Source organism: Prosopis cineraria, unplaced genomic scaffold (assembly GCF_029017545.1).
Source record: "Prosopis cineraria cultivar Desert tree isolate PC_DT_omini unplaced genomic scaffold, ASM2901754v1 PC473, whole genome shotgun sequence".
NCBI classification, from domain to species: domain Eukaryota; kingdom Viridiplantae; phylum Streptophyta; class Magnoliopsida; order Fabales; family Fabaceae; genus Prosopis; species Prosopis cineraria.
The window spans coordinates 23,203-36,792 of record NW_026555798.1 but is presented as its reverse complement, the minus strand read 5'-3'; the positions used below and the strand labels follow the sequence as shown (position 1 = coordinate 36,792).

General features: G+C 28.4%; 1 protein-coding gene across 1 annotated transcript; it reads left to right on the top strand.

Annotated features, from left to right (window-relative positions):
* The first annotated feature begins 3,911 nt into the window (after positions 1–3,911).
* LOC129297230 (uncharacterized) lies at positions 3,912–4,799 on the top strand. The gene has a single exon (XM_054935593.1). It carries the CDS (start codon positions 3,999–4,001, stop codon positions 4,662–4,664), a length of 666 nt encoding a protein of 221 aa, XP_054791568.1. The 5' UTR covers positions 3,912–3,998; the 3' UTR covers positions 4,665–4,799.
* Positions 4,800–13,590: the final 8,791 nt, after the last annotated feature.

Below are 13,590 nucleotides of genomic sequence, written 5' to 3'. Positions count from 1 at the left end.
GTCTAAATTAACCTTCCATATATACGTTTGAAGAATCCCTATTTAAAGGATAAAATGGGAAATATAAACGCACATGAATTTTCTGAATAAAGACGTACTACATATATTGTTGCATATAATTTCAACTTTAATCGAATTATAAATTGACTTTCTAATTATATCATCTATCCTCGAAAAACGCTTCAATGAAAAAAGAGAAAATTATTAATAGCCACGTGAAAGTCATAGGCCTTAGAAAAAATATTTGAATAAATTTATTGGGTATAAAATAAATAATAAGCACGTATTTTTACATTCTTACAAAAAAAAACATTATTAATTGTGAGAACTAAGCAACAATAGTGTTGTGAGAAGCATATAACCACTCTCAATTAATTATCACGTGCTTTGTAGGTATGAATATGAATATTGAATGAATTAGTTGGGTGTAAATACAGTGCCCTTTTCTAAAGGTGTGCTTGTATATATATATCAATTAATTAATTAGTAAATTTTCAAAGTCTACACTAGAGTCAACGAATCCAGCTTAGATGCCTTATGGGTTGTGGATGGTTTTGATTTTATTTTATTTTTTGCTTGGACCAGTGATGGTTTTAATTGGGTGCATGTTCATACTTTCTGAACGAGACTAACTTATATTATGATGATTAGATTAGTATTTATAGTGAGATTAATATGATAAACATTTGTTTTTTCTATTAAATTAAAGCAAACACACATCTAATTACATTTATTGTTGAGATGGCGATTGATGTTGGACATCCAAACAACCATAATTTTGACTATAGTTAATTCCATCATTGCCATTACATTAGATCTCAAAGCAATTAATGTAAGAACTTCAAAAAGTAGTTTAATTTTTAACCTAATGGTAGTTTCTAAAGAAAGGTCCACTTGTCAATTATTCTTATCGAAGCACATTTTCTTACCCCGACCAGTCTTTAGACTTACAAATTGCAGTTTGAACTGACTAAATGAAATTTCAAACAAGCACTTAATCATTTGAGCTATAGAAAGAGCTTGGCAGAAGGAGTTGATTCCTCTAATATGAGGAATCAAGATTTAAATTGTGACTGAAAAAATTACTCACATTCAAGACTATGTCTTAAATAAAATTACCTCTGATAAAAAAAATATATGCGAACAATAAAAATGGTGCAAAGAGATATATATTTTTCACCAAAAAAAATTAAAGATATATTATTTGATTAATCATTGTATTATTTTATTTTGAACGTGATTAATTTGCACTTGATCATCTCTTGAACTTCGAATGATGTATATAGAAATAATTCTGACATTTAAAATCTGATACTAAGTTATATTTAAATTTTAAAATGTGTGTGAATAGTTTCTCTCTCGCTTTCGGACAAAGTGAAAAAAGTCTCTGTTATCATTTATTTATTTATTTGGCTTTTGTTGAATTTTTTATTATTTTTTAACAAAATTTTCTTTTAATGGCACAACATTTATTAGGTGATATGGATGGATTTGAATTTAAATTTTAAATTATATTTAAAATATCACATTAAATTTATAAATTTTCATCTATTTAAATAAGAGATTTGACCAGTCTCAAATTTTAATTTTCATTAATCCGAACGCAATATAGAAATTTCGATCATCAAATATATTTGCATTGCATCCTATTCCCTAATCATGCTATGGGAGACTGTTTAGATGGCAAAAATAGAGTAAGGTGTGCAGCAACAAAAAAACCGGAGCAAGGTTGTGAGTATGATTATATTCAAATTTTTTGATGTAGCTAAAAAAATTCTGCATCATTCCAATCAAGTTAATTAATTATTTTTTATTTGTTTGGTAATCTTGATAGAGTGGCTGTATTTTTTATGCCAATACAATTTCTTGTTGCATCAGCTAAACTATTTAAGCTTTATATCATTTAGATGTCAAATTATAGTTATGTCATCAATTTGTCTTTTCTTGAACGATTTAATCAAAAACATATAAATATATCTCTGAACTTTAGATAAATATTTTAAATAACATATCATATTATTACATCAAACACTTTGAGGTTATAATATTAATTTTGACCAGTATAATAGTATTACTCTTGAAATGGAAATAGTTTTATAAAGCATGTTGCTGCTTTCTAAAAATTAAACAAAATATGAATATTCTAACGTGTATGACATAATATTAATTTTTAAATACCAAACTAAAGAAGAAAATTTAAATTTGGTTGAACGCCACACACCATAATCATTGTGGATATACCCCAAAAGCACTTGCCAGGCAGATTATGCGAAATGAGACGTTTTTTTTTTCCCTTTAACTTTCAATATTTTTATAACAATAATCATTATTTTATTATTATTTTTCCATTGTTTCTGACCATATTTGTCCGAATCCATTTTCTTTAGCTTCTGACCTTAAGCATGTCCAAATTCAGGCGTTTACGTTGTACTTTACACGAAAGCATCTTCAATATAAACTGAGATATTAAGAAAGAAACATGATTAGATTTGAATATTCCATATTGTGAATAAAAATATAAAGTAAAAGGTTTAACTTCTTTTTGCTTTTTGTTTGCTTTCTTATTATTTATGTATGGTCAAATGGGTTTAGTACTCAAGTGCGTAATGCATGCCACAACCACTAAAAGAATTGTATTCGCCACTCCATCGAACATGACACAACTAATTAATTCAGGTATGACTATTCAACCATTGTAAAAAAATTAATAATTTCTAAGTTAGTAATATGTTGTTTAAATCAATGGCTACGTTTCAGTAAAACTAATATATGTGTATATATATGTTCAAAAAAAAAACTAATATATGTGTGTGTATCTACTCATATATACTTGGCATATACATCATATTCAAGCATTATTGAGATTAATTAATTAATTTAAAATAATTTCCCAATATAATTTTTTATTTACAGAGTTTGAACTCTTGACCTTGTTCCAAAAAAACTAATGCCTTCTATTTTTTTTGTTTTTGGCCAAATGTCTTTTATTTAAATCCAATAACCATTGTGATTTTAATGTGTGTATGTGTGTGTATCGTTACATTATACACCAATACCACCAGACAGTGGACAGATCACACATGGTTCAACTAGTAATTAAGAAAGTTGCATTAGTTTAACAAAGAGGGTTTCAAGTTCTCATCCTAACTCATTTTCGGATTAGTTTGGCCTTTGTTAAAATTCTTTCAGTTTGATATGGGATAGACCCATGATATCCGATGATCAACATAAAATTTAAAAGTGTACAGAAAATGGATAGTGATAAAAATTAAATCTTTTAATCTAACAAAACAATATTAGTCTCTCACACACACACACACACACATGTTCACAAGGAGAAGACGAATGATTTGAAGTAAAACAATAGCAATTAAAAATTACATAAAAATTTATACTAAAAAAATAATTAAGTGAATATCGTATATTAATTGCATCATATTTTTTGGAAAAAATCATAATTTCTCCGATTCTCAATATAAGTTGAAGTTTAAAATATTTTTTAATCATAAATATAACATAAAATTAGAATAATTAATATTTTTTTCAATTCAACCCCTTGTTTATTAATTACAAAAAAAGATAAAATTAAAAAATTATATTTTTTTACAATTTCAAAGTTATAACTAACATTCCTTAAAGTTTTATTTATTTTGTCTTTTTATTAAGCACTAGAGTAGTATACAGTAGTGGTAATTGATAAATTTTATATCCAATTGCGAACTATTTATTGCCGTTAATTTTAAATTTTAATTAAACATTATCCCCTCAAATCACGAGAGGGCAAAAAAAATTCAACGCCGGCATGGTTGACCACAGACCACATCATCACTCATAATCACAAGGGACACAAACCTAGACTATATCCAAGTCAAATGTTCTTTCCATAATATTATTCTCTCTCTCTCTCTCTCTCTGTATCTGTGTATCATCTTCTTCTTCCTTCTTCTTCTTCTATTTCTATCCACCCAAACATCCACGTTTTCTTATCCTCTTCTAAAATGGGAAACGCATTGCTAACCCTAACCCCATGCTTTCACCAAAACCCTAATTCTTCATCTTCATCATCCTCAGTGAAGCTCGTGTTTTGGGAAGGAACCATCAAGACTCTCACAGGCAAGAAGCACATCGCCGGAGAGATCATGTTCCAGTTCCCGGAGATGATGGTGTGCCACGCCGACTCCTTCTTTATCGGCCACCCTGTCCCGGCCCTCGCCATCGACGATGAGCTCATGTTAGGGCAAACCTACTTCGTCCTCCCCATCGACCGGTTCAGCTGCGGCGGCGGCGTCCTCTCCGCCTCCTCCCTCGCCGCCCTCGGTTCATCCCCTAACCGGTCCCCGATAAAGTTCGGACAGTGCCCGTTCGAGTACCTAAAGGGACCCAATGGAAGGGCTCTCATGAAAGTCAATCCAGAGTTCATCACGAGGCTAATTGCTGAAGGAGATCACAATAAAGATGATAAAGAGATCATTGTTACTAATGGTGAGAGTAGTAGTAGTAATAATAATAACAACAGTCCAAGTAAAAGCTTCATTTGCAGTACTCCAGAGTTGCAGAAGCACTATGAACAACTTGTGAGGTCAAAGGAACAAGTTTGGTCACCTAAACTTGAGACCATTTCTGAGTATAAGATCAGGTTTTCACCATGCAGATTATTGGATTAGAGTGGAAAGAGAAAGAAAAATCTGGGAGTAATGTCTACTAGTCAATTATTAAGTTCGTTTTTATACTATACAGTACACGTGTATCATAAATTTGTGTAAATGATGATCAGATATAGAAAGTTATTGCAGAATTATTTCTTGTTTCAGCTCGTTTCTTCTCTGATAGAACCAAACAATTAATTAACTGTGAGTTCGATTTCTTTCTCTTTATTTTGTGTGTTTGTTAATATATTAAACAGTCTGCAGAATGGTTAGATAAATGTTGTTAGCGAACGACGAATATAGAGACACTATGATTTACGTACTTATATATGTTGATTGTTCTGTATAGTTCTGATCGACGTGCTGTTTAATGTTATGGAATAACATTGATATGATCGATATATCGATAATATATATGAAACTATGCTTGGATACTGTCTTCTCCAATTTCAGCCACATAGTGCCTTCTCCTCCTATGTTATTTAGGACTGAGAGAGGGTATTTATTTTAATTTTATTTATAAAGCGCCTTAATAATTTTTTTTACATTTATCTTTTTATTATATTAAATGTTGAAAATATTATTAAATGTTAGATTATTTTATTTTTAAAGTCTGTATATTTAATAAAGATAAATTTAAAAATTTATTAAATTTTTAAACAGCGTTAATAAAGTTTAAAGTTTGGATAAAAATATTAAAAATAACTTATAAATAATATTAAAAGCAATAATATTTTCTTGAGTCTTAACATAGAATTATTTGATTTCTAGTATTATTATCAATCAACGTGCCAAAGCCCTTCTGGCCCAGTGGCACTATACATGCTCGCCATTTATGGCATGACCCTCAGTTTGAGAGTAAATATATTTTTCTGTATTTTTGTTGGATAGTAAGGGAAGAAAATAAAAGTTGGAGAAAAAAGATAAATGGAATCCACATTTTTTTTACTACAAAAATTTTCTGTTCAAAACTGGAGAAATGCTGTACAAAAAACAAGCTTTCCAAAATTGTCTCGTAGGAGAAAATAAGATATGAGGCCAGCATCGTTTCCATATCGGTATTACAATAACGAAATTAATCGCTTTATTTTCTCTGTTAGTTTTATCTTGTTCATCTAAACACACAAGAAGAGAAATTATGTTATCTCAACCTTTTCTTTCATATTCTCTCATATTGTCTTTCCTTTCATTTTCTCCTGTCCAAATAAATTAAATACTTAAACTTTGCGTCAAGGCATCTAAGAAACCTTTTGGAAGAACCGCATACAAGAAATTAAAATCATCACTCTTATGATCTGATTGGAGTATACATTGATGGTAATTATAATGAAGGTGAAAGCATAATGAAAATGACATTGAAAAAGATTATATATAATGACGATTCATGTTGAAGATAATGAGATGGCAACGAGAAGAGTAAAGATGAATGCTAGTAAAAAAAGATTAAAAAAAGAAAAAGATAATGATAGTCAATTTTTTGAAGATCTTTTGTTAATTTTTTTATGTATCTTGATTTGGATTTAACTTAATATATTTATAGCACTATGGAATTTTTTATATGATGTTAAATGACACCGAGAAAAAAAAATTACAGTGACAATGATATTGATGATATAAATTATTATGATATATCACTTTGAATCATCTAATCTTAAAATAGTAAAAAGATTATAACACTGATATCATGAATGACATATACCCACATCTTTACTGTCAGTGTACTAAACTTGAGCATTTTTAATTTATATATTCAAATGTCCTGGTTTGGTTAATGATAACCAAATCTTCTATCAAACTTTTTTTAAAAAAAATCAGATTTTGTTATTGATTCGACCGGGTTATATTTTAAAAAAATTAAAATTGTGTTAAAATAAAATTATTTTTCTCGAAGCGTTTCTTTTAACCAAAAAAAAAAAAACTTACAGCAAAAAGCTTGAGGAAAAAAAAACCGAGAATATCGCTAATCAATAAGCTTGAAACAAAACCAGGAAATAATCTGTGCGTGTATAACAGATTATTATTATTATTATTATTATTATTATGTGTATAGCATATGAAGCATCAAGAATGTTCATTGTTGAATTATCTCGGGTTTATCTAGTGCTGGGCTCTTTGGGCTTGGGCTTGCATAGGGAAGCCCAAATTGATTATTTCATTTTATTCAAAACCGGAAAAGCCTATAACAAAAGGACGAGGAAGTTTCACTCTTTACGACAGCGTAACCCACTGAATTAATCTAAATGGGTCATTTGCGCTTTAAAAGGCCCATTAATTACAATTTTGTTTGCCTTTGATTCTTATGAAGACAAGAGTCAAAAGCCATGTCATATGTATTGCATAGTATTTGAACCATGAACAGCATTGCTCAGAATTAATAAATCATGCAAGTTCTTATCAAAAAGTTTTCATATAAAAAATTCAAATCTACGATAAAATAAAAATTTTATCACTCACCAACCATGAACATCTTGACTTCCCAAACCTTAAGCAATGTATGAGGGAAAAAAACCGTTTGTTTTAACAATATATATATATATATATATATATCATGCTCACTCAATTTGTTGTGAATTGAGATGATAGTGTTGTGTTATATTAAAATGTGACTCCTACCCTTCTTTTCTCTAACTTTGGTGACAAAAATTTGTGTTCAAGAAGAATATAAAATTTATATTTTAGCGAGTCACAAGAAGGATATTCTTCCTATAATAAAGATTAATCTCCTTCAAGATATTGAGATTAAAGTGTCCTCCCAATAAAACTGTCAAGGCATATAAAAGGTAATACACCAACAAACTATATACTCCTCCGGGACCATAATAGAGGTAATCTTTTAAAAATTTTGCTTAATTCTGTAATATAAAATATTGAGTAATTTTTATAATTATTTTTTTAACTACACCCTTACTTCATCTATTGCTCTTTTTAAAAAAATTAACGCATCAAAATTTTAATTCTCATTATTAAAGCACTTATATTGGGTAGATAAAAATTTTTAAGAGATTAAAATTTAACCTCACTTTTTTAAAAAATCCATAAAACAGTTTACTAACACCCTATATTATACTCTCTCCATTTTTATTTATTGGAGAAACTATCAATTTTACTTTTTTTATATAAGCAAAATTATATTTTTTAAAAGATATTTATTATAAACTTTTTAAATTATTCTTCATAATTTTATCACTCATCGTCATAAGAAATAATTAATGAAGGTTTAATTAATATAATTAATAAAGAATAATTTAATTTAATTTTTTTATTATCAGACACAATTAATATAATTAAGTAATTTTTTTAAATTATATGATATAGTTTGTTCTTCACAAATAAAAACAAAAGGAGTATATAATTACTCCTATCCTCGTTATGAGATACCCTTTAGAAGGATATTAATTATATTTTTTAATATTATTTTTATCTAAATTATTAGTCAAGTTATGTGAGAGAGAATATAATTTAAATTTATTTATTTTATTTAAATAAGGGAGTGATAGAAAGTTGATTTTATTTTCAAACATAATTAATGAGCGTACTTTGTATGTGCGTACTTATGCATGCATGTGTGTGTGTACAAGTATAGGAGACATGTGATAAATGAGTAGACTTGTCTTTATAGCAGAAGGATGCTGTAGGCTAAGAAAGCAATGAAGATAGGTTTGGCGTATCGTGGACTAGTGAGGGACCAGCCTAGGCTCTGTTTGGTATTGCGATTAATGAATTCCCACGCCTACACAGTCTTCACTAATCCCTCTCTCTCCTCTCACCCCATCCACATGCCCCTCCCTCTCAGCAACGTACCCTTTCCTTCTTCCCAAATCAATTTTTCACCAAATTGTTAACAAACAACGGTTTTTTCCCTTTTTTGGCAAAAATCTGACTCATAATTTACATCTGAAAATATTATTGGTAAGTAATTTATAGATATTTTTTTAAGTTTACAGACATGCATTAGTCATGGTGATTCTTTGAGACCTTAATCCAACTCACTTTAATTTTTTATAAAAAAAAAAATTCGTATCAAATTTATAACTCATCATCCTCAACCTATTTTTTTGAAAGTTGTTGTTGTTGTTAAAAATTAAAAAAATTTGATGTTGCCTTTTATTTTTGGCATGGACAAGAATTATGGTGGTAACGTTTAATCTTTCTTTTTGTCTTGGTAAGATTTAATCTTTCATGAGGAATTTTTTTTTCTTTTTTTTTTTCAGCAAATCATTTGGTGTCCGAAGTCAAGACTGCAACTATTCTGAATCAAACTGAGTTAGGAGCTTTTGAGTATAAACTTTACTATCAAATGATATTGCATTTTCATTGCTCAAACTCGATACGTCTGATTAGGTTAATATAATTTTATTTCTGGTTAAACCAAATACTAGTTGGTCTCTTTCCAAAGGTTTTCAGAGTAAATAGCATGATGCTTCCTATTGAATTTGCCTTGTTTTCTTAAACACAAACATTGCACCATGCACTGTAGACAATATATTAAGGATAATATTAATATTAATGCGCTTTGTTAAAAATGTTACTATATTTTCAAAAATTGATATTAATACACCATACTGGAACTGCTTCGTTAATTTGTTAGATCAAGTTGCATTGATCATAATGGGATAAGAGTGTCACTATAATAATAATAATAGTAATAGTAATGGGAGTAAAAAATAAATTAGGAGGTTAATTTTTTTATACATTAGGAGGGTTTTGTTGTCTTTATCGTTGTTATAAATTACAGTTTTTTTTTTTTTGCTTTTTCATTTTTTGTACTGATGATATTGTTCTCTACCAAAGGATGTTTGTCCCATTCATGAAGCGAAGTCTTTCGCTTGAACTATTGTATCCCACGTGATAATTTTCAAAAAATATCGATCTACAAAAAAAGAAGAAGAAGAAGGATTTGTTTTTGAAAAAATGACAATAATGTCCCAAAACTTAAAATTTATAACAGTCACGACCAAAACAAAATTTATCTAAAAAAATTGTAAATATTAATTTGAACAACTATAAGCTGAGAATAATATTTAAAATTTAAATATTTTATTTATAATTAAAACTTTTAAAGTTATGACTTATGATTGTTTGAATCAATACCTTAGCTAAGATTTCAAATTCTATTCTTGAGCCATAAAATTCACAGTCTCCTATCCTATCTCATTCACCATGATCCGTACACGGTGGCCCTAATGAAGGTACTTGTTATCTGTGTGCATTGGCGTGCTATTGTACTGGTTTTGGTTCCAAGTTTGAGATCATGGTCGATGCTTTTTGGCCTAACATGAATCGTGATCAAAGGTAATATAATATTGTGTTATTATAATTATAAATATTAAACAAAAATTATTTAACTATTTCATTATACTTGCTTTTAAAAGAGACAATCACAGACAGCAAACCCTAAAATTAAAAAATATCAAGACGAGGACCTTTTCAAATGAAATGCATAGACTTAATTCATATATATCAGCTCAAGCCCATAATTTCAATTACCATGAAATCAATTATTTTTTAAATTTAACCCTTATATAAAGGTTTAGGATCAAGACTGTAAGTCAGTTTTCATTATTTTTTATATTTTTAAACTTTTAAAAATATAAATTTTCAATTATAATGTATAATAGAAATTCTCTTAACATAGAACTTCAAAGCTCGATTCTCTTATGGTTTCTTTTTTTTTTTTTCCAAAACCAAATTTTAATGAAAACAAATTTAAATGGGGGCTCCATAGACCCAACTCCTATTTCCTGATCTATTTGGAGTTGAGAGTAAACTAGGGGCTGTGCAGTTAATACTTGGAGTAGTACTTGAACAATGAACTGGGAACCATGAACTTCACAAGGAACCAATGACGCGCGTACGGAGGGAGAAGGAGAGGTACAGTCTGGGGCCGTAGAGTCAACCGCAGCAGAGCAGAGCCACCCTTCTCTTCCAGGGCGCTCGTTGCGTACCCAACAAATCCCGAAATTCCCCTGCCAACAGCAGAGTCAGCACACGCGCCGACTGTCTGTCTGCCCAGCAGAGGTGGGCCCCAGAGGCGGACACAGATCCAGATGGAGACAAGGATGCGTGAGAGGGAAGGCGCGCGTGAGACAAGAGCAGTGTTGTGACGTGTTGTGAACACGAACACTCGGAACAAGGTACCCAGATCGCCGGGGTTGTTATTGCGTCGTCTCGTGTGTGTGTGTGTGTGTGTGTGTGTCTGTGTGTGTGTCTATGAGAGAGAGAGAGATGGTGCGTGTGTCGCAGGGCTCGAGGAGGCAGTCTCCTCGTAATGTGCGACTGTGGCCGCGGAAAGAGCGATCGTGCTTGTTGGCCGGCCCTACCCACAACCTACGCTTCTTCTGCCTGACGTAGCTAACACTGTAACGCTCCCTCTTGTCATTCTTGTCTTCACAGGGCCGCGTGAGTTACACGCTCGTTATAACCATCTTTTTGCCTTTTTTTTTTATTTTTTATTAATACGTCCTAGTTTGCTCCCTCCGATCTTTCACATTTCAGAAAGTTTTCTTTTAATTTTTGTAATTTTTATGTACAATTATAAAATTATTCTTGGCAAAATTAAAAAAAAATACAATAATTTATTTAAAAAAAAAACTTCTCGTACATCAATCAAAATATTTTTTAAAAAATATAGGGATAAAATTAAAAAAATAATTTATTTTTAAAATAACTTTATTACTCTAATTAATCTACCTTAATTTCGGTGTGTCAGTTAAAAGTGATTCATGAAAAAAGCCTCAAGGGAGTACAATATATTTTTAATTATCTCATCAAAATTAAAGAGACATATTTAAGGTATTAATTTTATTTAAAAATATAATAAACTTTGAATTTTATTTTTAATTAAATAAAAAAATTTAAATTTGTATTATATTTTTAATCATAGTGAATACTCCCTCAAGGCCACAGTATAAGAAATTTAAAATTTTATATGGTCTAAAATATAAGATATTAAATAGGTTTTATATAAAGAAAATTACTTATAAGCCCTGTAAAGTAGGCTTATTTACAAATAAATTTGACAAAAGTTAGAATCAACACTGAATTAATTTAAAATTAAAATAAAGAAACAATAATACCCCTATTAAAAAGATGTTGCACCAATCAAATAATGTATAACTATTTCATCAATAATTTACAAATATCATTTTAAATTTTTACAACTATAACTTTATATATCTAATAATTAAAATGTTTGAATATTTTATATGAAGTTATAATTGTAAAAAGTTAAAATGATAGTTATAAATTAATGATAAAATAGTTGTAAACAATAAGTACTAAACTTTATTAGTAATATATAATTAGTTTAACTATTAAATATATAAAATTACAGTTATAAAAACTGAAATAATAATTGTAAATTACTATTGAAGTAGGTGTAAATTATTTAATTGATATAATATATTTTTAATAGGGGCATCATTATCTTTTAACTTTAATTTTAGATTATACTCAAGTCCTAAGGAATTTAACTGTAGTTTCTAAATTTTGAGGGACTTATTTGTAAATAAACATGCTCCACAAAACTTATACATAATTTTTCCTTCTATATATTACTCCCAACGTTTCAATTTATAATATACTTTTAGATACAATTTTATATATAAATAAGGCTTGTTTAATTTACTTTACAATTTTATTTTTTCCAAACAAAAACATAAACTTCCCAAATGTCCTACATTCAATACTCTATTAGTGAAATAATATTAAAGAGAGAATATATAATGGGAAGGGTAACATTAGAAAAGTTTCATTAATAAAACTTCATTTTTATCAAAATGACTTATATTTTTAAAACATATAATCCTTTTCCAAAATGACTTCTAATTGGAATGACATAGTATTTTACTTCATTCAAGTAATTAATAAAAATATTTTAAATAAGTTAAATATTATATTTATTCATCTTAAGGTTACAATTGTAAAGATGTAACAAAAAAATAGCAAATCAAGACTTTAACCAGCTCTTTTTTATAAGCGCAAATGAGTTATCAATGATTTATATCATGATTTAGTAAAAACAAGTTTACGTATACATAATATTAAAAAATATAATTAATATCCTTTCAAGCTTCTTATATTAGGGATTAAATAATCTTTTTAGAAGTGACAAATACCAAAGAGAATATTTCTTCCATATCTAATTATTTACATTTATAAAATAAAACACACAAAATTAAGAAGATAGAAAATCTATCAAAATGTGAGATTTATATTTTAATATCCAATGTCAATTTGAGAGACAATTTGCGTTTAAAACATTGAAGGACTGCACTGATAATTTAAAAAAACATAGGTGACCAAATAAATATTAAATTGAATTAAATTCAAGAGTCTAAAAATTAGAAGAATTACATAAAACTCCCATATAATATATTTAAATACCATAAATTCATTTACAATTTAACAAGAAAAAATGATAACGTGTATTTAATTGGATTGTATGAGATCTCAAAGTAATTTTTTCCTAAAAATTTCATTATCCGACCACATTATTTTTCTCGAGGACATTATTGAAAACATGTCATTTTTATACCTAAAATTTTGAATGAGTTTTTGAAATTTTAATTTTTCTCACGGCACGGAGACATTCTGATAACTCCTTGACTTGTGTATTTTTAATATTAGAAATTACTTTTTTATGAAATTATTATAATACACTTCTAACTATTTTATTAGATTAAAAAAGGAATAGCAGAGTTATGAAATTTTTTTTTTTTGGAATATAATAAACTGTACCCTTGCTTGAATGATTTTTTTTAGTTTTGCATTATTTTCTCTCTTTTAATTAATAACTTTAAATATAAGTAATATTAAAACAATATAATTAATGAAATATTTTGTATTAAGGATTAGAGAATTCTTCTAAAAGGCACTCTACAATAGAGACCAAAGGAGTATATCAAAAAAATAGAGGAAGTATTAATAACTCCACAATAGTAAT